The sequence below is a fragment of the Thalassophryne amazonica genome, chromosome 5 (genome assembly GCF_902500255.1).
Source record: "Thalassophryne amazonica chromosome 5, fThaAma1.1, whole genome shotgun sequence".
NCBI lineage: Eukaryota > Metazoa > Chordata > Actinopteri > Batrachoidiformes > Batrachoididae > Thalassophryne > Thalassophryne amazonica.
This window is the reverse complement of record NC_047107.1, coordinates 14192724-14218599: the sequence shown is the minus strand read 5'-3', so window position 1 is coordinate 14218599 and position 25876 is coordinate 14192724. Positions and strand designations below refer to the sequence as shown.

The 25876-nt window shown below is 42.0% G+C and overlaps 1 protein-coding gene across 1 annotated transcript in view; it reads left to right on the top strand.

The window, feature by feature from the left end:
- The first annotated feature begins 317 nt into the window (after positions 1-317).
- The window catches only part of LOC117510113 (protein crumbs homolog 1-like), a 136959-nt gene continuing 111400 nt past the window's right edge, over positions 318-25876 (top strand). The window contains exons 1-3 of the mRNA XM_034169728.1: positions 318-517; positions 18203-18895; positions 25017-25212. Coding sequence (XP_034025619.1) covers positions 448-517; positions 18203-18895; positions 25017-25212 — 959 coding nt within the window. The 5' untranslated portion in view covers positions 318-447. The remainder of the gene's footprint in view (positions 518-18202; positions 18896-25016; positions 25213-25876) is intronic.

Below are 25876 nucleotides of genomic sequence, written 5' to 3'. Positions count from 1 at the left end.
ACGTGGACTTAACCCTTCATCCACTTCACTTATCCCGGGTAACAAGACGTGCATCTGTACTGGAAAAAGAAACGTTACCGTGCGCTCAGTTCAGGGTCTGAACCAACAGACAGACGTACACTGGAACTGTCCTGGTCTGAAAAGGCTTCAGGGTTTATGCAGCCAGGACTGAGTGAACACGTGGTTGTGAATCCAGCCCTGTACTCCAGTCCGTGTTTTCCTCCTGTTACTCTCTGCTGGGGTGATTACTGTGCTGTACTCCAGCCCAGCTTGGTCCCCAGAGAGGACTTGCTCCAAAACAGAGTCAGAGCTCATCCCACTGAGGGTGCTGGTTGTGCGTCCCACACGAACTGTGACCACGCTGGATGCTCTGGATGTTCGTCCTGGATGGTGAAGCTGTGGACTGACAGCATCGTTCTGCACTGACTGGAAAGCAGAGACTTTGCCATGGAGCCTGGAAGACTTTGGTCCAGATACCACAGGACTGTGTTTGTCACTATGGTCATGTTCACACTGGGTAAGACTGCACTCAGCTTCAGTCACTTTTGGGTTTTGGGCCTTGATGTGCACAGATATGCACTGCACACCACGGGGCCTCGAGCTGTTTAGAAACACAATATACTTCAAAATAGTTCTACTTCTTTTTCTTTACACTTGACTTTTGTTCCCTGTGTGCAGATTCAGATGGGTCCGCTTGTTTATGTGTGTGCAGTCATGCATTCCTGAATGCGTTAAGCATTCAGGAAATTAAAGTTATACATGTCACATTTGTGACCACCTGTGAAAAACGGTCGTAGCATCATTTGTTTTCATGCTGGGGTTTTTTTTTAATATTATTATTATTATTGTTACCTCCAGCTGACAGCAGACAGTGGAGGTCAGGTGACCACACCTGGTTATTTGTAGTAATTTATTTCAGCATCTCCTCTTCTGCTTGGGGTCACCACAGCAGGTCTGGTGTGAATCCACATGTAGACTTGGCATGGGTTTTATTTTGCATGTTGTTCCAGGCACAATTTAAAAAAAAAGTAACAGGTAATATTTAATGACGGCGGACACAAGATGAAGCAAAAAGTCGATTCAAAGAAGGTGCTGGCTCAGATTCACCTCAAAACTTTCATCTCTTTGAGGTTAGTTTCCCAGCAGACTCGATTCAGCAGAGGTGCCGACGCTCCCTGAAGATTTAAGCGGGAGTCGTGTGATCCAAGTCTTTTAAAACGTGTCGTGTAATATGATGAAATATGTCACCCAGCTGGTGGTTGTTATCGTATCGACAGTGTAACTTTAATGTTAGAATGCCAGTGTTCACGTCGAGGGAGAGACCTGCACTTCATTCAGATACTACGTGACATACTCAGCCTCATATCTTCCAAATACACACGATATTACTCAGTACTTCATAATAAAACAAATACCAAGATGCTGAGTTTATATTCTATATTTACTGATATTTATACTTCATATTCACATCAAACTACACTTTGCTGCACGTGTGATGTACACAAATGTGCACTATGTGCAAAAAATATACGTCATGTTTGGAACTTATAATGTGTATTTTTTTTTAAAAAAATGCAGTCAAATACCAACAGCCAATAAAGCTGGAATAAATCCATGTAGACGCCTACAAAGTAGGCACACCACTTGGCAAAAGTTGGGTTTTTTTTTCTTTCTTTCCAGTGCTTATTGGAATTCCACCTGCTCTCGTCTCAGGATGGAGGAGAGCAGACCTGAAGGAACTCATTATAACTCCAGGCAAACTTGGTGACTGTCAAACACAGGCCATCCTCAAATCTCTTATCTTAAGAGTTATTCTTGAGATATGGAGGGAATTCTTTCCATGCTTGGTGTGAAAACTGAATGCCAAGTTGCATTGAGCCAAGTGCAAGATGGCTGACACGGCCGGGAATGCAGGCAAGCTCTGGAAAAATTTATTGATGGAAAAATGTTCAACCTAGCTCTCCAACAGTTTTTAAAATGTTCAATCTAGCACCTGAAAATTTAAAAGATGTTGAAGCAAGCTCTGGATTTTCTTTAAATGTTCAGGCAAGTTCTGGAAAAAATAAAAAAGTTCAGTTTAGCTCTTGAAAATTTTTAAAATATTCAGCCAAGCTCCTCAAAAATTAAAAAATGACCAGGAAAGCTCTGGAATTTATTTATTTTTAATGTTCAGGCAAGCTGTGGAAAAACTTAAAAATGTTCCAGTAGGGTCTGGAAAATGAAAAAGTGTAGTCTAGCTCCTGAAAATTTTAAAGATTTTCTGGCAGGGCCTGGAAGAATCTAAAAATGTTCACTCTTGCTCTTGATTTTTCTGGAAAAAATAAAAAAGTTCAGTTTAGCTCTTGAAATTTTTTAAAATATTCAGCCGAGCTCCTCAAAAATTTAAAAATGACCAGGAAAGCTCTGGAATTTATTTTTTAAAAAATGTTCAGTCTAGCTCCTGAATAATAATAATAATAATAATAAAAAAGTTCAGTCTAGCTCCTGATTTAAAAAAAAAAAAGTTCAGTCTAGCTCCTGAATAATTAAAAAAAGGTCAGTCTAGCTCCCCCAAAATTAAAACATTTTCAAGCAGGGTCTGGAAAAATTTAAAAATGTTCAGTCTAGCTCCTGCAATTTTTAAAAATGTTCAGGCAAGCTCTGGAAAAATAAACAAAATCTTCAGGGAAGCTCTGGAAAAATGTGAATATATTCACGCAAGTGCCTGAAAAATTTAAGGGTGATTCTTAGACTACGGCACTTATTATGTCCTTTGATCATATTGTATGAAAAACAGAAAAAGGGGGAAATTTCACACTTTTATAGTTATATTTACAATGAAAGTGTTTTAAGAAATTTGTTCTAGTAGTCTATGATGACTTTTTCACCTTTTTTCACCATCATTATATGCAAATATTGCCATTTTGTGCTTGTCCCACACCCAGACTTTTGATCTTCAATGATAAAAATGAATGGTAAAGAAACGTTTTTTTCTAATGTTTTAAAATATCTCTGAATAAAATATCAGTAAAATAATCAAAACATAATTGGGGTATTCAATGTCATACAACTGTTGTGATTTTTTTAAACAAAATGTAGTTGTCCCACACTATTGCCGTAATTTCCACCACAACACTGTAATGTCCCTTTAAACAGTTTGTATGAAAGATTGTTTGGGTAGTTTCTATGGAGATAAACAGTGACATCAGAGCACATGTACATAGCGCCAAATCACAACAAACAGTTGCCCCAAGGCGCTTTATATTGTAAGGCAATGGTGTGGTGGAAATTACATTTACAAGGCCAATAGTGCCCGTAGTTAAAGAATCACCCTTAAATATGCTCAGGTAATCATTCAAAAAAATTTAAACTTCAAAACTGACATGAGTTTAATCAATCTTTCCCAATTTATGCCGATACATACCTAACATTCCCACCAAGGTGCCGTGCATTTTAGTGAACTGGGCTTGTGGGAGGGGCCTAATGGTGTCAGGTAGAGGTGGGCGATACCGGGAATTTTGGTATTGATCCGATACCAAGTAAATACAGGCCCAGTATTGTGATATCGATACCGGTACTTTTTCATATTTAAGCTTCATAGATCCAAAGGATCCAAAAGACCTAGGATACAATTTCGCCAAACACTACGTGACAACAAAATACTTTATTATCACAATCAACATTTTTGTTTAAAACAATATCACTCAACACAACTTAAAACAAAATCTCCTGAGGTAGAGGGCTGACAAACCACAATACAAGGGTGCGCTGCTCCGTGTTGTGTGACACAGAGCAGTGCTGTTCTTACAGACAGAGAATAGACTTTGATGAATCTGAGAGAAAAAAAATTGATCTTTTTACACGAGGATCGTTCAATATCATACCAGCGTTGGTATCGATATCATCAATATTAGGATCGATCCGCTCACCTCTAGTTTCAGGCTTCCTTAGACAAGTATGGAAAAATTGCATTTAAGAATCATAAAATAAGTAAATTCAAACAGTTTTGCCAGAGGATTTGTGTTTACCCAACCATTTATATGTTAACTGCTTTATTTAGTCCTGATGTGATCCAGCTATTGAGCAGGAACATTTCAACAGGTGAAAAACAGCCGAGTTTAGCTGCTGAAGCTTTATGCTAGTCATCACCATAGGTGCAAAACCCCAGCTTTATCTTTGCTAATGAAGCTCAAAGTTTTGTAGCTGGTGCACTTCTGTTCTCATAAAGTGCTACTAGACAATAAAATTCAACTTACCAAGTAAAAACTCTCCTCTCTCTCATGCCTGCTTGTCAACATGTAGCTGACGTCCAAGATAAAACTAGTCTTGTCTCACTTCCTGTCATAATTATTCAAATCTTGCTTTTCCATATTTTTTTTCAAGAGCACCAACCAAATACATCGTCATAGTGATGATTAAAACCTCATTTGACCGGACAATATTTAATTGAGGGGTGTAGCGTGTAATATACTGCTTCACCACACATATATGAGGGGCGCTCTTTCACAAACTGTAAAGAACAGGTGCAACACTATTACGTGAGAATGAAAAATTACCAATTTTTTATAAAAAAAAAAAAAAAAAAAAAAGAGGAAAAAACGGGGGTGGGGTGGGGTGGATTGGCTTCTGTGAGGAAACATTGGTGATTTTATATTTTCAGTAAATCTACACACACACAGGCATGATGGGAAATGTAGGTCTGACAGCTGGCCTCCATTATTGCTCCGTTGGCAGAGGGTTGTGTTCTCTGAGTGTTCTAGTTGCGATAGCGTTAGAAACCAACATTTGTTTGATATGATATCTGGGTTTTTATGAGTCACTTAGTCAGCAAACATTTGACTTTATCAGTGAAGGAACTAATCAGGAACAAAGTAGTGTGTTTTGGACTGTTCCTGCATGTGTGTGCGGTGGGGGTGCTGGTTGACCCCCACCACCTTATAAAACCCCGTTGACCCATTTTTCCCCGGACCTTCATTTGTGTGGAGCATCTGAAGCTGGTTTAAACGGTGGTGGGCTGACGGCCGGGAATCCGGGATTGGCTGCTTGGGTGGCATTGTTTCCAATCACCATGGTAACGAGCGGAGCGTCTGGCTGCACTTCTTTTTTTCCAGCTTTGAATGCTCCAAGTGACGGGTATTAAGGAGCTCGCCACCAGCCTGGGTGCTCTGAGCGTTCAAATATTTAAGGAACAACAACAACAACAAAAAACAGTAGTTGATTTGATGAGACAAAGATGAGGATGTTGAGGAGTTTAACATGCGAAGAAGTTTGTGTCCCCCAAGAGACAACCTTTAAGAATTAACAGCCTTCTTCAGCAGCACAATTGATCAGAGTTTAATCACTTATTTCTGACAAACATCACAAACGTGATGCAGGCTGAAAGTCTGAAGAATTTCATGAAAGATAGAAAGCCATGTTCTCGGTGTAAAACTATGAATAAACCAGACGGAAAACTCGACTAACCAGGCAGAACCTATCCAAGTACTGCTGTGTTTCTCCTCCAAACAGTGAAATGAGTGGTTCAGGCACCACTCTTGAGATTTTTCCCTGCATTGCTTACAGTGTAGGACTTGGGCAGCAAACTTTAGTCCATCCCAGCCAGACTGTGTTGACAGTAACTCAAAAACAAGGAAGGAGCACACCAGATTTAAAGAACATACATATAAAAAGAGGACAAACCCAATTGCATCTGCTGAACTGGGATACACCACGTCAATCATAAAACTGGATAAATTATCAAAGAGGTGAACAGCTGTGGTTCTCATATTTAGTTGATGTTTCTCCTGAACATTGCCCAAGACTAAGCAGTAAGCATCAGGTGTCCAAAATGAAGCCAGCTTAAGAAGAAAAAGTTGCATTTCCTTGACTGGCACCAAAGGGGAGCATGTTCCCATAGGAGCCCATGTTAAAATGTCTAACACAGCAGAAATAAACATGTAAACATGTAGTACAAAAAACAGTTTTGGCCTCTATAGATAGTTTCCCCTTCATGACAACTGGACAGAGGGTGATTTTTTTCAAACTTCTTAGTTTCAGACAATTTTCAATTCAGTTAAATTATATGGCACCAAATCACAACAAAGTCGCCCCAAGGCGCTTCACATGGATAAGGCCTAACCTTACCAATCCCCAACCTTACCAAGCCCCTGAGCAAACATATAGGCAACAGTGGTAAGAAAAAGCTCCCTCTGGCATTTTTTGAGGAAGAAACCTCAAGCAGACCAAACTCGGAGTGGTGACCCACTACTGAGACCATTTTAACAATAACAGAGAGCATAAAACACCATTTTAGCCAAAAAGCTATGCACAGCTAGGGTTGCGGTTGCTTTGAGCGGCACATTCCAGTTGATTTTCCCCCTGGTGTTGAAACATTTAAACACAAGTGAATGAACCATCGTGTTATTTTTGAATTCTGTCTTTAAAGTCTACAGTTAGTACAGAGTCTGCCAGAGGTGTCAAATCCAGTTTCAGAAAGTAAAAGTCCAGCCACATATTTGTGCCATCTTCTCAATAAACCAGCTGATTGTAATTCGTGCAGTTCTTCAGGCAGGTGGATGAGCTAATTATTAAGATCACGTGTTTTTGGTGCACAGGTAGAAGCAACACATGGGAGGGTTTTGACTTTCTGAAGCTGGATTTGACACCTCTGGTCAGTCTGCACATGCACCACCACGTACATGGCTTCTTCTGTCAGCAGGATCACTCAACAGCACAAAGAGTTTCACAAAACATGATAAGATTAGATAAGAAAAAAGTAAGTCCCCTCAGCCGGTCCCCTATTTTTTTTCACTTGGGGTTGCCCCAGCATATCTAAGGCGGAGCTACATGTTGAACTGGCACAGGTTTTACACTGGATGGTCTTCCTGACACAGCTCCACATTGCATACAAAAAGGTGACATGGTTTGGATTTGAACCAGAAACCTTCTGCACTGAAACCAAGTGCACTAACCACTTGACCACACAGGCAGGTGGCAAGGCTGCCTCACTCAGGCATAAACCACATGAGGTTTCAGACCAGGTGTCAGGGGCTCAGCACTCTCCTAGACTGATCGAGCCTCTACGCTACTCTGCACATGCATGAACCCAGTGTTGCAGTCTGATCGGTACCCCTACCTACACTGCGCATGCGCCATGTCGGCGCGTTAGCAGCGATTAACAGATTATCGCCTCGTTTCTCCTTAAAACTAACTTTAGAATGATTTAAGAGGTTTTACTTTGCCATCTGATGGTTAATAATAACACTATTCCCTTTGATCTGTAGAGAGTCTGATTCAGAGACTCAGTCTCAGATGCACCGCTGTCGCACTCTGATTGGTCCCCCGTCTTTTAATATTGAATATTGCAGAATTTATGTGGAAATCGATTGTTGTACAAAAGCTTCAGATATCTGTCGCTGACATAGAAGATGACTGGAGTGCAGTTAGAAATGAGGTGATAATCTGTGAATCGCTGCTGATGCTCCGAAATGACACACACAGTGAAGGCAGGGATCGGGGGGTGCTGAGCCCCTCACACGGGTGTGGCCGCTAACATTTTGAAAATCCCCTCCCAAAAACCACTCTGTGAGCTGGACAAAAATGTGTCTGGAATGATGCAGACAAAGGCTTGTGCGTCTCCGGCTCAGACTGGAAGGAGGATTTGTGCATTTTTGGGTACGGCTGAAAGCGGCCACCTGCTGTGGAGCACAAAGCTTAAGCTAACCGGAACTCACCACCTCATGTGGTGAATCAGAATTCCTCACAGCGTCATCCTGGTGATTCCCTCTGACACTCTGCTCTAAAAATGGCTTCATCCTGCACAAGTTCAGGACATCCTTAGTTCCTTTACTGTCCGTGAACCAGAAGCGACACAGGGCTTCGGCAGCCACCAGCAATCCAGCATGTAAATTATCTTTATAACCAACTCTTTGTGTCTGCAAACGTGAACCAGTTCACATACAGCGCTGTCACACTGACGGAGACTAGAACATATAACCATAGGAGTCAAGCTGGTTCCAGAAAGGGGCAAGTGGGCTGCAGGTTTTCTTTACAACCATAAACTCAACCCGTGTGCTCTGTGATGGTAATCAGTGAAGTCACTTGCTGGAGTGGGTGGTTGCAAAGAAAACCTGCATCAATCAAAAAGAAAAAATATTATGACTCCCACAGCGTTTAATTACACACAATCAAAATCAGTGACAGGTGACAGTTACATAAGATTTTCATCTGAAGAAGCATAACAGTTCAGAGAATATATCCCAATAAATAGAAGAATTAAACCTTAGAATTAAACTTCATAGATGGTCCCTTTGTACAATTAACCACAAAGTAAGCCACATTTTGTCAGAAGTTTGAAACAAAATGTTCAGGAAGGACAAACACAGCTGAATCCTCAGCATCTAGGAACAACTGCCAGCTGTCGCCACTGCTAGAGGGCACTGGGCATAGCTTGGTGGGCGCACACTAGCTTCCACTCAAAGCAAACGTTTCTCATTTATAAATTTATTGCATAAAATAGCTTAAAGTCAGGAGTTAGAGACAAAGCAAGGGGAAAAAAATCTGTAAAGAGGATTTTCTGCTCATTGATAAAAATAACTTCTATTAGCTCATAGGGATTCACCCTAGCCGTTAGCTAGTAGGCTACAGGCGGTAAACACAAGATCACAAGAACCTCATGACTTCATTCGACTATGGTACAGTGCAGAGGTGGGACGACGTCACCATCAAGTCATTCAGAAGTCATCAATCAGCAAGTTCCAAGTCAAAGTCTCAAGTCAGCTTGCAAACAGTTGGTGGTCATTATGACTTGAGACTTGACTTGGAACTTGCTGATTCATGACTTGAGAGTCACTTGATGGTGATTTCGTCCCACCTCTGGTACAGTGCATCTGGAAAGTATTCACAGTTACAGCCTTATTCCAAAATGGATGAAATGTATTTTTTCACTCAAAATTCTACACACAATACCCCATAATGACAATGTTTGTTTTGTTTTTTTTAGATTTTTGCAAATTTATATATAAAACAAACAAACTAAGAAATCACATGTACATAAGAATTCACAGCCTTTGCCATGAAGCTCAGAACTGAGCTCAGGTGCATCTTGTTTCCACTGATCATCCTTGAGATGTTTCAAGCTTAATTAGAGTCCACCTGTGGTACGTTCAGTTGATTGGACATGATTTGGAAAGGCACACACCTTCCACATATAAGGTCCCACAGTTGACAGTGCATGTCAGAGTACAAACTAAGCATGAAGTCTCTGTAGACCTCAGAGACAGGATTTTCTCGAAGCATAAATTTGGGGAAGGGAAAGAAACATTTCTGCTTCTTTGAAGGTCCCAATGAGTACAGTGGCCTCCATCATCTGTAAATAGAAGAAGTTCAGATCCACCTGGACTCTTCTTAGAGCTGGCCACTCGTCGAAACTGAGCTATCAGGGGAGAAGGGCTTTAGTCAGTGAGGTGACCAAAAACCTGATGGTCACTTTGTCAGAGCTCCAGCATTCCTCTTTGTAGAGAGGAGAACCTTCCAGAAGGACAACCATCTCTGCAGCAATCCACCAATCAGGTCTGTATGGTAGAGTGGCCAGACAGAAGCCACTCCTTACTAAAAGGCATGTGGGAGTCTACCTGGAGTTTGCCAAAAGGCACCTGAAGGACTTTCAGACCACGAGAAACAAAATTCTCTGGCCTGATGACACAAAGATTGAAAACTAGGTGCGCCAAGCTTGTGGCATCATATTCAAGAAGACTTGAGGCTGTAATTGCTCCCAAAGTTGTATCAACAAAGTCTAAAAATAAATTTTCAAAAAAAAAAAGTTTTTCATGTTGTCATTATGGGGTGTTGTGAGTCAAATTTTGAGAGGGGAAAATTTTACTCCATTTTGGAATAAGGCTGTAACATAACAAAATGTGGAAAAGTGAAGCACTGTGAATGCTTTCTGGATGCATGATACGCCCCTAGAGATTAATAATGCCTAGAGTGACTATTCATATTGATATTCTTGCAGGTATTCACATTTATATTCTACTAGCACATTTCCCGTGGGGATCCATGGGCTCTAGAGTGGGTAGTGTTAATGAAATAGGTAGCTGACATTTTGCAAGGGTGATAATAAATTATTATGTATGTGCAGATAGACACCATCCCTGGTTCTCAAGACCAGGCACCTAAGTGGTTCTACTCTACTCTTTTCTACACTCCTATTTTACTCTTCCTTTTTAGATACATATCTTTATATACTAGCATAGTTCCACCTTAGAATTGCAATATAATATATAAGATATACCTTACTGAATTTTCATATGTCGGTAGACAGCTAGATCTCTCTCTCTATATATAGAATATATTCCATACTTGTTCACTTGTGTACAACATCACTTGAACACTCATGCAATATTCCAAAACATTCTTTTTCTGAGTATATATAGTGTACTCTATTCTACTGTATATATTGTTATTCCGCACAAAACCTGACTTTTGTACGTATTTTGGTATTATTTTTCCTTTATCTTTTTTTGCATACTTGCTGTTCTGTGACTGTGACTGTCTGTGCTGCTGTAACATCATAAATTTCCCTGTTGTAGGACTAGTAAAGTATTATCTTATCTTATCTTATCTTATATATATATATATATATATATATATATATATATATATATATATATATATATATATATATATATATATATATATATATATATATATATATATATATATGGCTGGCAGAAGGGGTTTTTGTCAGAGTTCTGACTCTTGATTAACAAATCTACACACTGCCAGTTTTGTGAGTGGGTGGCTGCATTCTGAAATCATCTCCTCAGATTTTTTTGGAGGAATTTCAGGAAACCCGGTACAAGTCCTTGAAATGTTATCAGAATGTATCAAGCACTTGTACCAAAGTAGCATTTGTCAGCGGGGACATTGCGCTCTCAGAGCACTCTAGCTACTTTGAGAATGATTTATTTGAAAATTGAGTGACAAATATGAAAACATTGCATTTCTTCATTTTGTATCAATGTCTGACTTCCCGACAGCTCAGCCTGTCCACAGAGTTTGGCTTCAGGTTTGGCTGCAGTTCATTTTTGCTGCCAGCTTTCACTCTGCCCACTCTGACACTACATATCTCATTTGTTTGGGGTCGAAGGAGGGAATGTGCTTCAAGACTGAGCAGGTTAACAATACCACCACCTCTTCACTTTGTGGGAAACCTGCTCTCTGAACTTAGTGCAATTTTCTATCATGTATTTAATTAAAAAAAAATCAAATAAAAAAGGTCCCCTTTGCTTCTTACATTTCATGTCTTGTTTGTATTTGTTAAATTCTGCTTGAGACAGCTGTAGACTCACCACTCCTTTGCCTGATGTCCCTCCTCAGCCGACCCTCCTCTGAGGAGACACACTTCAGCATCTGGGAAGCGTCAACAGTTTGACCCTGATGTCTTTCTAACAGACAGCATGAAGAGGTACAGCTCTGCTTAGTGTTACTGCCGGGACCAGAGGTGGTACCACTCAGTACCAGGGACCCGACTGTGATCTAAGCAGGGCTGCTGATGGGATGGGGGCGGGGTATGCGTAGGGGAGCCTCTTATCAGGCTCTTGGAATGTATGATGGGTGGATTGGATTAGGATGGAGGGGTGAAGAGGACGGAGAGCGTCACTGTTTCTGTCCGTCTTCAGGCTGCACATTTTGTGGCTTATTGATTTAACGGCTCAATGTTAGTTCTGGTCCTCTGTTTATTAGACTACACTAAATCACCAGTGTTTTATTAACACTGACAGTGTCAAAGTGAACACTGGAAAAGTGTTGATGCGTGTCCACTCTTTTCAAGGTTAAATTGGATGTAAATGGCTGTTTTGAATACTTATTTTAAGATAAAGGAGGAGCAGGGTATACTTTAGAGGTGAAGAAGAGGAAGAGAGTGAGAGTTCAACAGTGATGGTAGAACAACTGATGATGGAAGCTGACGAAGAAAGACATATGTGGGAAATCCGAAGGTGCTTTTTAACACAATTAACTCTCTCGTGTCCCATGCTGCCTCTGCAACCTCTGAGTTTTGTAAAGCAGATGGCACTGACCTCTTGGAGTTCTTTGTTGATAAGGTCAGACACATAAAAAATGCCTTTACTGACCCCTTGTGGTCTGGCCCAGTCTGGCCTGAACTGCCACTACATGTCTGGTCATCTTTCAACCGAGTGTCACTAGAAGACATTGCAGCAGTTGCAACTAAAATGAACCTGACCTCATGCCCATTTGATGTCCTTCCCTCCAAGCTTTTCTTAGATACTTTTGACTCAATCGGGCCATGGGTCATGAAAATGTTCAACATGTCCCTGTCATCCGGTCTCTTTCCGAGCTCATTTAAACATGCTGTGGTGGAACCAAGACTCAAAAAGCCTAACTTGGACCAGTCTGAGCTTAAGAATTTCCAGCCAATATCGAAGCTCCCCTTTCTAGCAAAAATACTGGAAAAAGTGGTTGCAAAACAACTAACGTCTTTCCTTGAGATGCACAACATCTATGACACTTTTCAGTCAGGCTTTCGGAAACACCACTCCACCGAGACCGCACTACTGAGAGTGTCTAGTGATATCATGATGGCCGCTGACAAAGGAAGATGCACGGTCCTAGTCCTGCTAGACCTGTCTGCAGCCTTTGACACCGTCGACCACAGCATTATGATCAACCGGCTGCACGATCTGGTAGGGTTGTCGGGGTCCGTGCTGAAGTGGTTTGCCTCATACTTGTAGGAGAGGACCTTTAGTGTGTTGGCTGGCCATAAACTATCGAAAACAGCTGTTTTACAGTATGGTGTCCCGCAAGGTTCTGTTTTGGGGCCACTGCTGTTTCAGTTGTATGTCCTTCCCCTCGGCCAGTTGATTCAGGGCTTCAGGGATATTTCCTACCACCTGTTTGCAGACGACTTACAACTGTACTGTTCCTTTAAGATTTCAGAAGTCCACAAATTGAACTCTTTATTTGACTGCCTGTCACAGGTGAAGAAGTGGCTTAATGGAAACTGTCTGCAACTGAACTCTGAAAAAACTGAGACACTTATTGTTGCCCCTGACAGTGCTGTTCCTGTTATCAGGAGCCTCCTTGGTGACTTGGTCTTAACGGCAAAAACAAGCCTTAGAAACCTTGGTGTTATTTTCGATGAAGGAATGTCTCTTGCTCAGCACGCAAGCAAGCTTGTGAAGAATTGCTTCTTTCAACTGCGAAATATCGCCAAACTTAAACAATTGGTGTCACAGAAAGAATTAGAGGAAATCATCCATGCCTATGTCTCCACGCGGTTGGACTATTGCAACAGCCTGTTCACTTGCCTGGGTAAGAAGGAGATAAATCGGTTGCAGTATGTCCAGAACTCTGCTGCGAGGCTTCTGACCCGCACCAACAGGAGAGCCCACATCACGCCTATCTTGGAATCCCTCCACTGGCTCCCTGTTGCCTCCAGAATTAATTTTAAAATCTTGGTTTTGACTTTCAGAGCACTACATGGTCAGGTTCCTGATTACATTGCTGACTTGATTCAGCCTTACACCTCAGCCCGCAGCCTCAGATCTTTAGGTCAGAACCTGTTGATGGTTCCTCGAGACCGATCTTTTAAAGCCGTAGCGCCTCGTCTCTGGAACGAACTCCCTCTGTTCCTGCGATCCCTGGACTCTGTTGAGATGTTCAAAAAGCAACTAAAGACTTTATTTTTTAAACAGGCTTTTCATGGCCCATAATCTTTTAGTACTGAGTGTGTATTTTTACTGTATATTTTTATTGTTTTACCTTGTAAAGCGCTTTGTCACCCCTGTCTGTGAAAAGCGCTATATAAATAAAGTTTACTTACTTACTTACTTACTTACTATATGTGAAATTCAGGGACGAGGTGAGACAGACACTGGATTGAGGTGAAGTGAATTTGGAAAAGTACTGCAGATGTGATGAGGGAGACAGGTAGGACACTTTAAAGAAGTCAAGGAGACATAGTGGTGGAATGAAGATATTCAGGAAAGTAAAAATTGGGATAGTCTGAGAGATGAAGAAAGTAGACAGGAGTACAAGTAAAAAAGAGAAGCAAAAGCTAAGTTAAAGGTCTATAAAGAGTGGTACATGAAGTTGAACACTAAGGAAGGAGAAAATGCCTGGACTGATTGGCCAGACAAAGAGACAGAGCTGGAAAAGATGTGCAGCAGATTAGGGTGGTAAAAGATACAGATGGAGAGTGTGTTGTGAAGGTGGAGGGAATATTTTGAGGAGCTGATGAATGAAGAAAATGAGAGAGAGAGAGAGAGAGAGAGAGAGAGAGAGAGAGAGAGAGAGAGAGAGAGAGAGAGAGAGAGAGAGAGAGAGAGAGAGAGAGCGAGAGAGAGTGATTCCAGTGGAGGCACTGAAATGTCTAGGAGAGATGACAGTGGAATTTCTAACCAGATCGTTTAATAAAATCTTGCAAAGTGAGAGGATGGCTGAGGAGTGGAGACAAAGTGTGCTGGTTCATATTTTTAAGAACAAGGGTGACATGAAGAGCTGCAGTAACCACAGAGGCATAAAGGTGATCAGCCACAGCATGAAAGTATGGGAAAGAGTGGTAGAAGTGAAGCTTAGAAAACATGTCATGGTTTCATATGGAAAAAGAGCACTGCATCTGCAGTGTTTGCTCTGAGAGTGCTGATGGAGAAGTATTGAGGAGGCCAGGATGAGATGCATCATGTGTTTGTGGATTTAGAGAATCCTTATAACAGTGTGCCAGGAGAAAAGTTGTGGGATTGTGTGAAGTCTGGAGTGACTCAGACGTATATGATGGTGGTGCAGGATATGTACAAAGACAGTGTGACAGCAGTTAAATGTGGTGTAGGCCAGAAATGTAAAGTCCTATTTAATCAGGGGTTTCTCCCCCAGGATATTTTAAAATTTGAACTGTTGAATATGCAATTATAACGTAGTTTGAGAAGGAAAAAGCAAGCTTCTCATGTCTGAGTCATGTGAACAAAGTGCAGGGCTGTAGTTCAAGTGCACGCTAAATGCATGTGAGCACAGTTTAAATGCACCTCTAATATGGGGCTATTGAATAGGATTTAAAAACCTCATGCACCTCCTTTATGCACCAAATGTAAGTATTGGCTAAACAATCTCTACCCACTGTGAGCTATATGTAACGTGAAGTTCCCCATTTCTTTCACACTCTCTTTCACTCTTTTCTCTGTGGTCCTTGATTAAGGAAATGCCATATATCCATCTTTTAGTTCAGCATTGGTTTTTTTTCACTTCTCACTGTTTTTTCACAGCGAGGTCCAGTTGTCAACACTGTACACGTCATTTCCGTTTTGTTTCTGTTTTACCCAGATCATTTCATGAGCAAACTGAATCATTCACAGTTATTTTAGTAAAAATCAGATAAAGCACATTATCATATACCTATAAATGATATGCCAATGTGATTGGATAAAACACTAAAGAATAAATAGCAATATAACCTTTTCGCAGACGGGTAATATTTTTCATACCACCCGAGTAAGTGAATGTCACCTTGGTAATCAGCCAATCCATACATATGTTGTGACGTTGCGGCACGAGCGATCCTAGATATTGTCAATGTGTAATTTAATACAGTGGTCCCTCGCTATATCGCCGTTTACCTTTCACGGCCTCGCAGTTTCATGGATTTTTAGTGCAATTTTTTTTTCTTTTTTTAACAGCGCATTGTGTTCTGCGTTCTTATCAGGTGGGCCGGTCGCGGCACCGGTCGGCATCACCACGATTGCTCTCACTGCCTCCGATGCACTTACTGAGTCTGCTGGCTCGGTGAGCGCCGCAGCGGGCCACTCACACCGCCCCCCTGTCTGCTATGCTGAGCTGCATGCAACTTCAGCAACAGGTCCAGAGACTACGCTCGCTGTTTTGATGCACAGTGCCCGCTGCATGGTCTCGGTAACCGCAGCCGCAGAGCTCCGTGGCCATGACTTGGATTCTCTGCGGGTCCTGCATCCGTACCCCCAGAGGCAGTGAGCGAAGGGAGAGCATGCGAATTGTGTTCTGCATGCATTTATCATTTATAGGTGTATGATAAAATCGTTATCAAGATGTTCACCAAATGAAGGCCTCAGGGTGTATGGTTTTCTTCAGGGTGTAAAAAGCCATATTCATTGGTGAACAACTTGATAACTGATAGTATGTTTTCAATATTATTATGAATCATCTATATATTGGAAATTTGTACAAATTGTAATCATGGTAGTCTGTGATTTTTTTTGTTGTTGTTGTTTTTGTGGTTGGCGGGTGACTGACAGGCTCACCCAACTGACTCCGAGGGCAAGGAAAGCACCCTGACGCTCGCCCATGATGCCGGGTATGGGTGAATGTAGATCAGTTTAAACACTTGTGGTAATGGAGAATGTGGTAGCGAGGTGAAGAAGAGAGTGCAGTCAGGGTGGAGTGTGTGGAGAAAGGTGGCAGGAGTGACCTGTGATAGAAGGATATCTGTAAGAGTGAAGGGGAAAGTTTAGAAGACAGTAGTGAGACCAGCTATGTTCTACGGCTTAGAGGTGGTGGCACTAACAAAAAAGACAGGAGGCAGAGCTGAAGATGTTGCAGTTTTCTTTGAGAGTGACGAGGAAGGACAGAAACCAAGATTAGAAACCATGCACATACAAAAGATTACAAAACTAAGGGCCCCTTCAACACAAAAGACGCAGAAACCGGAAGAAAAACCAAAAACAAAATGGGGAACCGCAAAAAAATAAAAAAATCTTCTGATCAGTGGCTTCCACGGGAAATGCCCCTACACAAATTAAACAACACAGACATATGTTTCAGCATATCGTAGGTACTTTATAAGAACCCTAAACTAGCCAGTAAACTTAAAAATGCAGTTAACAGAAGCTAAAACAGAAATTTCCTCCCGACTCTCCCATGGAGATCAGCAACAAAAGGGGAGAGGAAAGGCATGAAAACGCTACTTATAGACTGCAGTGTCACATTAAAATGTGACCGTAAGGGGACAGATGCAAGTTAAAGTTCCCACATATTGACCTGGAGGCCCAATCTGTCAGGTATGAACTAAAATAAATAAAAATAAAATAAAGGTTACACAGATTTTGTGTAATTATAACAATAACTAATGTAAAAATATTTGACACACACACATTGCTGCTGTATAATTGACCCTGTTACATGAGCAAAGCGATCAGACTTGCATGATTTCACGCCTTCACCCTTATGTGTTTTATTTAATTTCCACTCTTTCTGTCTGTCATGTAAACTACAAGTTACATGGTGGAAGTGACATGAGCCTGCCCAGCTGGCTATGCTGTGTGTTCTGACACTGGCTGGTACTCATGAGGGTGTGAGCACCCACACACATGTGCATTGTGTGTTCACCAGCTGAGCTGCAGTACACAGTGGTCAGCTGGTCCAGCAGTGCACTGCGCTGGACAGCGACTGGACTCCAGGACCCCCAGCCACAGCTGACAATGCTGGATTCATGGTGTGTGTGTATGTGGGGGGAAGAGAAACACTCCACAAGCCATTTGTGTTGGGGGGAGGGGCGGATGACGACGACACACTCCACAAGCGATTTGTGTGTGTATGGGGGGGTCATCACAGTCACACCCATGTGTGTTGCTAGGTTACGCCACTTTCATGTGGCACTTAGACACTTTTCACAAACAGCTTGAATGTGGTCACCTGCTCTCTACTATCGTACCAGGTATGCAAACAGCTCCATCTCTTCAAAGTGTGTGGCACCTGCTGAGAGAGGGGTCGAACGGGCATGCGCAGGGCATTCACTGTCTTTCGGGAGCTTGTTTGCGCAAATGCTTGTGGCGATAGCCTTACGAGGTGTTTGAGGCGGCTCCGAGCGGCATGCAATTCCTCCTTCGTGCACCAGTTGGCTTCAACTGTGTTAAGTGCGAAGGGGCTGTAATGAAGGCATGAGTTCAAAAAGAAACAATTACCAGGAGGAGAAGACAGCTACAGCACTACTTATAACATGGTCGTAGAAGTTGGACAATCTGACATCATGAGGCTGAAAAGCAGTGGAGCAGTTGAAGATAATCAATAGAGCAATGAACTAACTTCAGGTACAACTATGTACACAATTTAAAAATACAGGTATCGAAGTGAGAACTGAACTTTTTTAAAATTGCAGCTTCATTGTACATGTTTAAAGGTCATGCTTATAAAATGGTGTAATTTAATATAAAAATATTAGTGTCATTCTAACAAAACCATATATTTTTTGTTTCCATTCCAGGAATGCTGTGCACGGTGACGGCAGACATGTGTCTTTCTTCCCCCTGCAGAAATGGTGCCACTTGTGTTGACTACATGACAGACTATGGGTGTATTTGCCCCAAAGAGCCAGTGTACATGGGCAAGAACTGTGATGAGCTGTATGATGCCTGTATCCGGGCACCCTGTGCCAACTGCACCAGCAAACCTGGAACAGAAGAATTCACCTGCTACTGCCCCCACGGCCTCACAGGGCCCAACTGCACCCAGGAGATAGATGAATGCCAGAGCAGCCCCTGTGAAGGTGTCCGCTCCCACTGTGTCAACCAAGAGGATGGATACTCATGCCACTGTCCCATAGGACTGGGGGGTGAGAGGTGCCTGGATAATGTGACCACTTGTTCCCAGCAGACATGTCAGAATGCTGGCACTTGTGTTGATGTCCCTGACATTGGTTTCCAGTGCCAGTGTCCTGCAGGGTATCAGGGCAGGAGCTGTGAGGAGAACATTGACGAATGCCAGTCTGAACCCTGTCAGAATGGTGCCATCTGTAAGGACAGAGTTGATGGCTACCAGTGTTTCTGTGTGCCTGGATATCAGGGTTACCACTGTGATCTGGACATCAATGAGTGTGCCTCACGTCCCTGTCAGAACAACGGCACATGTCTGGATGAAGTGGATGAATACAAGTGTGACTGTGCACAAGGCTTCAAAGGTAAGACAGCCTAGAGGGTTAGGCTCAAACCAGTTTGATGAACCAGAGCCTTGGAGCTCTTTGTGATTGTATTTTATGTGGCTTGTCTTTCTGTTTTACACCTGCAGCAAAACCAGGCATATTTGATGTACTAATAAATATAGCTCGGCTCAAGATGCCAACTTTATACGCATTTGTAATATAGGAGTGAGATGAATTTTTCTATTTTCATAGATCATAAATCAGAAGGTTTTATTTCTTTAAAAAAAATGCTTTATCAAAATAGTACCACAATATGAGAAATGAAAACCAAAATTTAAAGATTACAGAAATATAAGCACCTGTTTTTACAGCTTTAGCAGGCTATAGTAGTAGCTAGTACATTTGCGACTGTGGTTCTTCATTTACAGTAGTTAAAGACATTTTGTTGCTAAGAACAGCTCATAGAACAGACATATTGAAATCAGCAAAATATTTCTGTGCTAGTCATTTTTATAGTAAAATATGCATAACCAGGGGTGGCCTGTAGCATAGGCATTTTTGGGCACTCGAACCGTATTTGGCACTGTCACTGCTTTTGCCCACTCATAGGCTTTATATACATGTACTGGACAAACCATGCATGACATCACCCATACATTTGCTATCGAGACCCGAAAAAGCTGATATGAAACCAAAAAATTGCTGTTCTCGGTGTCACCAAGTTGACAACGCTTAATCTGCCTACATCACAACTAACCCATATTTGGGTTATAAAGAGGTGGAGCATGTGTGATATCTTGCATGACCTGGGTAGGATGAATGAAGCCTTACCATAACACCGCCCCCCCTTTGAGTTCCTAACAAGCTAAGCTAACTGGTTCTCATATTCGTTTGCTTTGGTGTGGGCATTAAAAATTATGACCCGCTTATTTTCTCAAAAATCTTGGCTTAACTAGACCTAACAAACCAATCTACCGATAGCTGCTAAAAGTGCATGGAACATGAAATAAAACTAAAATTTCACTCAATACAAATATTGCAGCACAAGTGTCTTTAAAGATCTTTCAAGAGAATTCAATCAATCAATCAATCAATTTATTTATATAGCGCCAAATCACAACAAACAGTTGCCCCAAGGTGCTTTATATTGTAAGGCAAGGCCATACAATAATTACGTAAAAACCCCAATGGTCAAAACGACCCCCTGTGAGCAAGCACTTGGCGACAGTGGGAAGGAAAAACTCCCTTTTAACAGGAAGAAACCTCCAGCAGAACCAGGCTCAGGGAGGGGCAGTCTTCTGCTGGGACTGGTTGCGGCTGAGGGAGAGAACCAGGAAAAAGACATGCTGTGGAGGGGAGCAGAGATCAATCACTAATGATTAAATGCAGAGTGGTGCATACAGAGCAAAAAGAGAAAGAAACACTCTGCATTATGGGAACCCCCCAGCAGTCTAAGTCTATAGCAGCATAACTAAGGGATGGTTCAGGGTCACCTGATCCAGCCCTAACTATAAGCTTTAGTAAAAAGGAAAGTTTTAAGCCTAATCTTAAAAGTAGAGAGGGTGTCTGTCTCCCTGATCCGAATTGGGAGCTGGTTCCACAGGAGAGGAGCCTGAAAGCTGAAGGCTCTGCCTCCCATTCTACTCTTACAAACCCTAGGAACTACAAGTAAGCCTGCAGTCTGAGAGCGAAGCGCTCTATTGGGGTGATATTGTACTATGAGGTCCCTAAGATAAGATGGGACCTGATTATTCAAAACCTTATAAGTAAGAATAAGAATTTTAAATTCTATTCTAGAATTAACAGGAAGCCAATGAAGAGAGGCCGATATGGGTGAGATATGCTCTCTCCTTCTAGTCCCCGCTAGTACTCTAGCTGCAGCATTTTGAATTAACTGAAGGCTTTTCAGGGAACTTTTAGGACAACCTGATAATAATGAATTACAATAGTCCAGCCTAGAGGAAATAAATGCATGAATTAGTTTTTCAGCATCACTCTGAGACAAGATCTTTCTAATTTTAGAGATATTGCGTAAATGCAAAAAAGCAGTCCTACATATTTGTTTAATATGCGCTTTGAATGACATATCCTGATCAAAAATGACTCCAAGATTTCTCACAGTATTACTAGAGGTCAGGGTAATGCCATCCAGAGTAAGGATCTGGTTAGACACCATGTTTCTAAGATTTGTGGGGCCAAGTACAATAACTTCAGTTTTATCTGAGTTTAAAAGCAGGAAATTAGAGGTCATCCATATCTTTATGTCTGTAAGACAATCCTGCAGTTCAGCTAATTGGTGTGTGTCCTCTGGCTTCATGGATAGATAAAGCTGGGTATCATCTGCGTAACAATGAAAATTTAAGCAATGCCGTCTAATAATACTGCCTAAGGGAAGCATGTATAAAGTGAATAAAATTGGTCCTAGCACAGAACCTTGTGGAACTCCATAATTAACCTTAGTCTGTGAAGAAGATTCCCCATTTACATGAACAAATTGACTTAATTAACTGCACAAAACCCATATTATTTCAGATGTTTGTAATAAAATGGTCAAAGGACAGACATGGTCCTCCAAACAGTGAGCAGCCACAGCTAGCGGCCTATGAGCCTCTGAGTAGGAACTTTCAGCTCAGAGAGCTGTCACTAAAAGCCGTCAAGCCCCTAATTATGCATAACTTTCTGCACTAAACTGCTTTATATACTAAAAAGTTAGAAAAAAGTTCACCCCTGTACAGTTGTCGTGGAGGAGGAAACTATATGTAGAGTTTTTGTAACAGAGTGTAAACATGTTTTTCTCCTCTACAGTTGGACATTTTAACATGGGTGTCTGTGGCAATATGCTCACGATTTATCTTCTTACAGGTATGCCTTTTTTGGGACTATCAAAGCTTAACGCTTAAGCTTAACATGGCAATTGACAAATTCATCCGAATAAACGACTGTTAAGTAGATTAAAGGTACCATATTTATTATTTGGAAGTGGTATTTTAGACCTATAATGTCATTTTCTATAAAATAAATACATTTCAGGGTGGCACAGTGGCTTAGTGGTTAGCACTGTTGCACCACAGCAAGAAGGTCCTGGGGTCAGTTCCCGCCTGGTCCTTTCTGTGTGTAGTTTCCATGTTCTCCTGGTGTTCTGGCTTTCTTGCATCTCCAAAGACATGCAGGTTAGATGCACTGACCATCGGTGACTGTGTTTGTTACTCTATATGTGGCCCTGCGATGGCGTCCTGTCCAAGGTGTACACCGCCCCAAGACCCTTAATTGGAATAAGTGGGTATCAAAATGAATATAAGAATTATATAATATCTAATTGTAATGTAATTGTATGTGTGTAATTAAGACAACATCAGCATTTTGTTTTAGTTCATGGCCCTCCATGCAGGTTTGATCGATTTCAAATACACCTTGCAGTGCTGTTGAATATGATCAAACCTGCATGGAGGGCAGGTTTTTGAATTTATGACCCTTGGGAGAAAATAAGTTGCGTACCTCTGAACATATGTGTGGTTTTGGTGACCATCAATGCTTCTGCTATTTGCATCAAATTAAAAATATACTGCAATTTTAGATATTTCTTTCATCCTGAAGCTAATGTGGTGGCTGATGTTTGTTGACCAAATGGCTCCTGTAGATTGAGTAGACGTACGAGGTCTATTAGACAATAAACCGACCCTTTTATTTTTTTTTTAACTATATGGATTTGAATGACGTGCGATTACACCAATCATGCTTGAACCCTCGTGCGCATGCGTGAGTTTTTTCATGCGTGTCGGTGACGTCATTTCCCTGTGGGCAGGCCTTGAGTGAGATGTGGTCCCGCCCTCTCGGCTGAATTCCTTTGTTTCACACGCTGCTCGAGACGGCGCGCGTTGCTTTATCAAAATTTTTTCTGGACCTGTGAGGAATATCCGAGTGGACAGTATTCGAGAAATTAAGCTGGTTTTCGGTGAAAAGTTTAATGGCTGATGAGAGATTATGGGGTGTTTCTGTCGGTGTAAGGACTTCCCACGGAGCGGGACGTCGTGCAGCGCTTCCAGGCGCCGTCGTCGGCCTGTTTCGAGCTGAAAACATCCTAATTTGACAGGAAAAACACCTCCGTGTTGAAAACCATTTGTAAAATTCAGGCGGCTTTTGATGACTTTCAACAAGTGAGTAACTGAGAAATTGTTTAACAGCTTGGGCATGTTCCAACTTGCCCGTTAAGGTTTCCAACGGAGGTGTTTTTCCTGTTGCGACCCCCCCGCGGTTGGGTCCGGCCCGACATGCGACTCTGCCCGCACGTTCTTTTCATTACAAAATGTCCGTTAACAATGGAATGTCTGAATAAACTCCTCATGCCGACTTCTTCTGAAAGTTCTGTTCTCTGATGACTTACTGGGTCAACAGAGCCTGAAATGTGGAAGTTTTCAACTTGAAATGGCGAGACACTGCCGCCTCGAAGCGCAGATCGCCGGCAGGCGCCGTGGGCCGTCCTTACGGCGACACTACCAGACCAAAATCTCTCATCAGCCGTTAAAATTTTTACCGAAAACCAGCTGAATTTATTGAATGGTGTCCACTCAGTTGTGCCTTACAGTTTTGAAAAAATTTTGATCAAACAAAGCAGCAGTCTCTGAGCCATTCCTAAACAATGAAAAAATCGACAAGAGGGTGGGCGACTCCTCACTCAAAGACTGCCCACAGGCAAATGACGTAACCGACAGGCGTGAAAAAAACTCTTGCATGCCCACGAGGGTTCAAGCATGTCTGATGTAATCACACGTGATTCAAATCCATATGGTTTTTGAAAAAAATAATAAGGTCGGATACTTTTCTAATAGACCTCGTAGTTGAGCCAGATACTTAAACTCCTCCACTTGAGGCAAGGACACTCCACCGACCTGAAGAGGGCAAAGCACCTTTTTCTGGTCGAGAACCATGACCTCAGATTTGGAGGTGCTGATTTTCAACCCGGGTTCACGAGTGAGGGACGGATGGAGTGTGAGATCGATAGACGGATCGGTGCAGCATCTGCAGTGATGTGGTCGCTGTATCGGACAGTTGTGGTGAAGAGAGAGCTGAGTAGGGGGGCAAAGCTCTTGATTTACCAATCGATCTACATTCTGATCCTCACCTATGGTCATGAGATTTGGCTCATGACCGAAAGAACGAGATCGCGAATACAAATGCCCGAGATGAGTTTCCTCCGCAGGGTGGCTGGGTGCTCCCTTAGAGATAGGGTGAGAAGCTCGGTCACTCGGGAGGAGCTCAGAGTCGAGCTGCTGCTCCTCCACAGCGAAAGGAGTCAGTTGAGGTGGCTCGGGCATCTTTTCCAGATGCCCCCTGGATGCCTCGCTGGAGAGGTGTTCCGGGCACGTCCCATTGGGAGCAGGCCCCGGGGAAGACCCAGGACATGCTGGAGGGACTACATCTCTTGGCTGGCTTGGGAACGCCTTGGGGTTCCCCCGGAGGAGCTGGCGGAGGTGTGTGTGGATCGGGAGGTCTGGGTGGCTTTGCTTGAGCTGCTGCCCCCGCGACCCGACTCCGGATAAAGTGGAAGAAAATGGATGGATGGATGGATAGTTGAGCCAGTACAGGTGGAGTAATGTGGTGGTATCTTTCTGTGTGTGTGTGTGTGTGTGTGTGTGTGTGTGTGTGTGTGTGTGTGTGTGTGTGTGTGTGTGTGTGTGTGTGTGTGTGTGTGCAGAAAATATGAAGTGTCACACCAATTTTTAAACTGCTAATATCTTGTTTTTCATCAATGCACTTGTGTTTTCCTAACGGGGGAATCTGAGTCGACTTGGTCACTAAACCACCTAAAACACATGCAGGCATGGAATTAGAAATTCTTCAGTCAGATAAAAGTTGAAACATGCTCGAACATGGATTTTAAGGAGTTCATGGTGGGTCATTTAGTATGTTAATTTTCAATAATCGTCATTTATTTACAATTTCAGATATCTTGGTAGACACATGAAAGAATGAGTCCAACTCCCACACCCCTACTGGTATTTACCCACAGGAGTGGTAATAATAGCCAAATGCCCAAAATACAATTTAGGTTATGAAATGAGTTTTTCTTGAAGGATTTGCGGCCCGTTGCTGCTGTGCTGTGTGTGTTTGTGTGCTAATCTCAGCACTTGGCCCTCTGCCATCCCTCTGTTGTTTTCTGAAGGCCTTAACTGTGAGATTGAGATTGATGAGTGTGAGGTGCTTCCCTGCCAGAACGGCGCCACCTGCAGAGACCACATCGCTTTGTACACATGTGAGTGTGTTCCCGGCTTCCAGGGCAAAGACTGTGAGGTGAACATCAATGAATGTGCCAGCATGCCGTGTCTCAACAACGGCAAATGCATAGACGGGATTAATAGGTAGGATCACAGTTTTTTCTTCCTTTTTAAAATCTGTATCCTTATGCATAAGTATGATATTTTAATAGAGATTTGGATTTTATTTTTAAAAACAGCTCATACAAAGCTGTTTTTAAAAAGTGTTGTAATTGCTGGTGGGTCACAAATTTAACACCTGTCAAATAGAAGAAGACAGCACATTGATAAATATATTGTATGTTTTACAACACTTTGTGTCTATGCTTGTATATCTTTTTTTTTGCATGACTCAAAATTACTTTGATATTCATAGTTGAAAATCATTGTTTTCTCTTTCTGAAACATTGAAATATTTAGTAGTTGTTTATGAGCCGGTAATCTGTAATCTGAGGTTGAAAATATTAATTCATGCTGTATATCTGTGAACTATTTCATACTGTAAAACCCACCTGAGTGCACCTTTTTCATACTTTTGAATTTGCATTTCTTTTAAACTGGAATTTACAATATGTCCATGTCATATGTTAAATACATTTAATTGATGGCTTCTACAAAGTACAGCATGAACATTACACACAATAATCCATTACTATGACAAACTGTGTGAAGCAGGTGTATCCATGGTTTTGAGTGGTGGAATAATGTATTGGAAAGTGTCTGAGGTTATTGATTTATGTCACTTTTATCTGTCTCTATGGATCTGGCA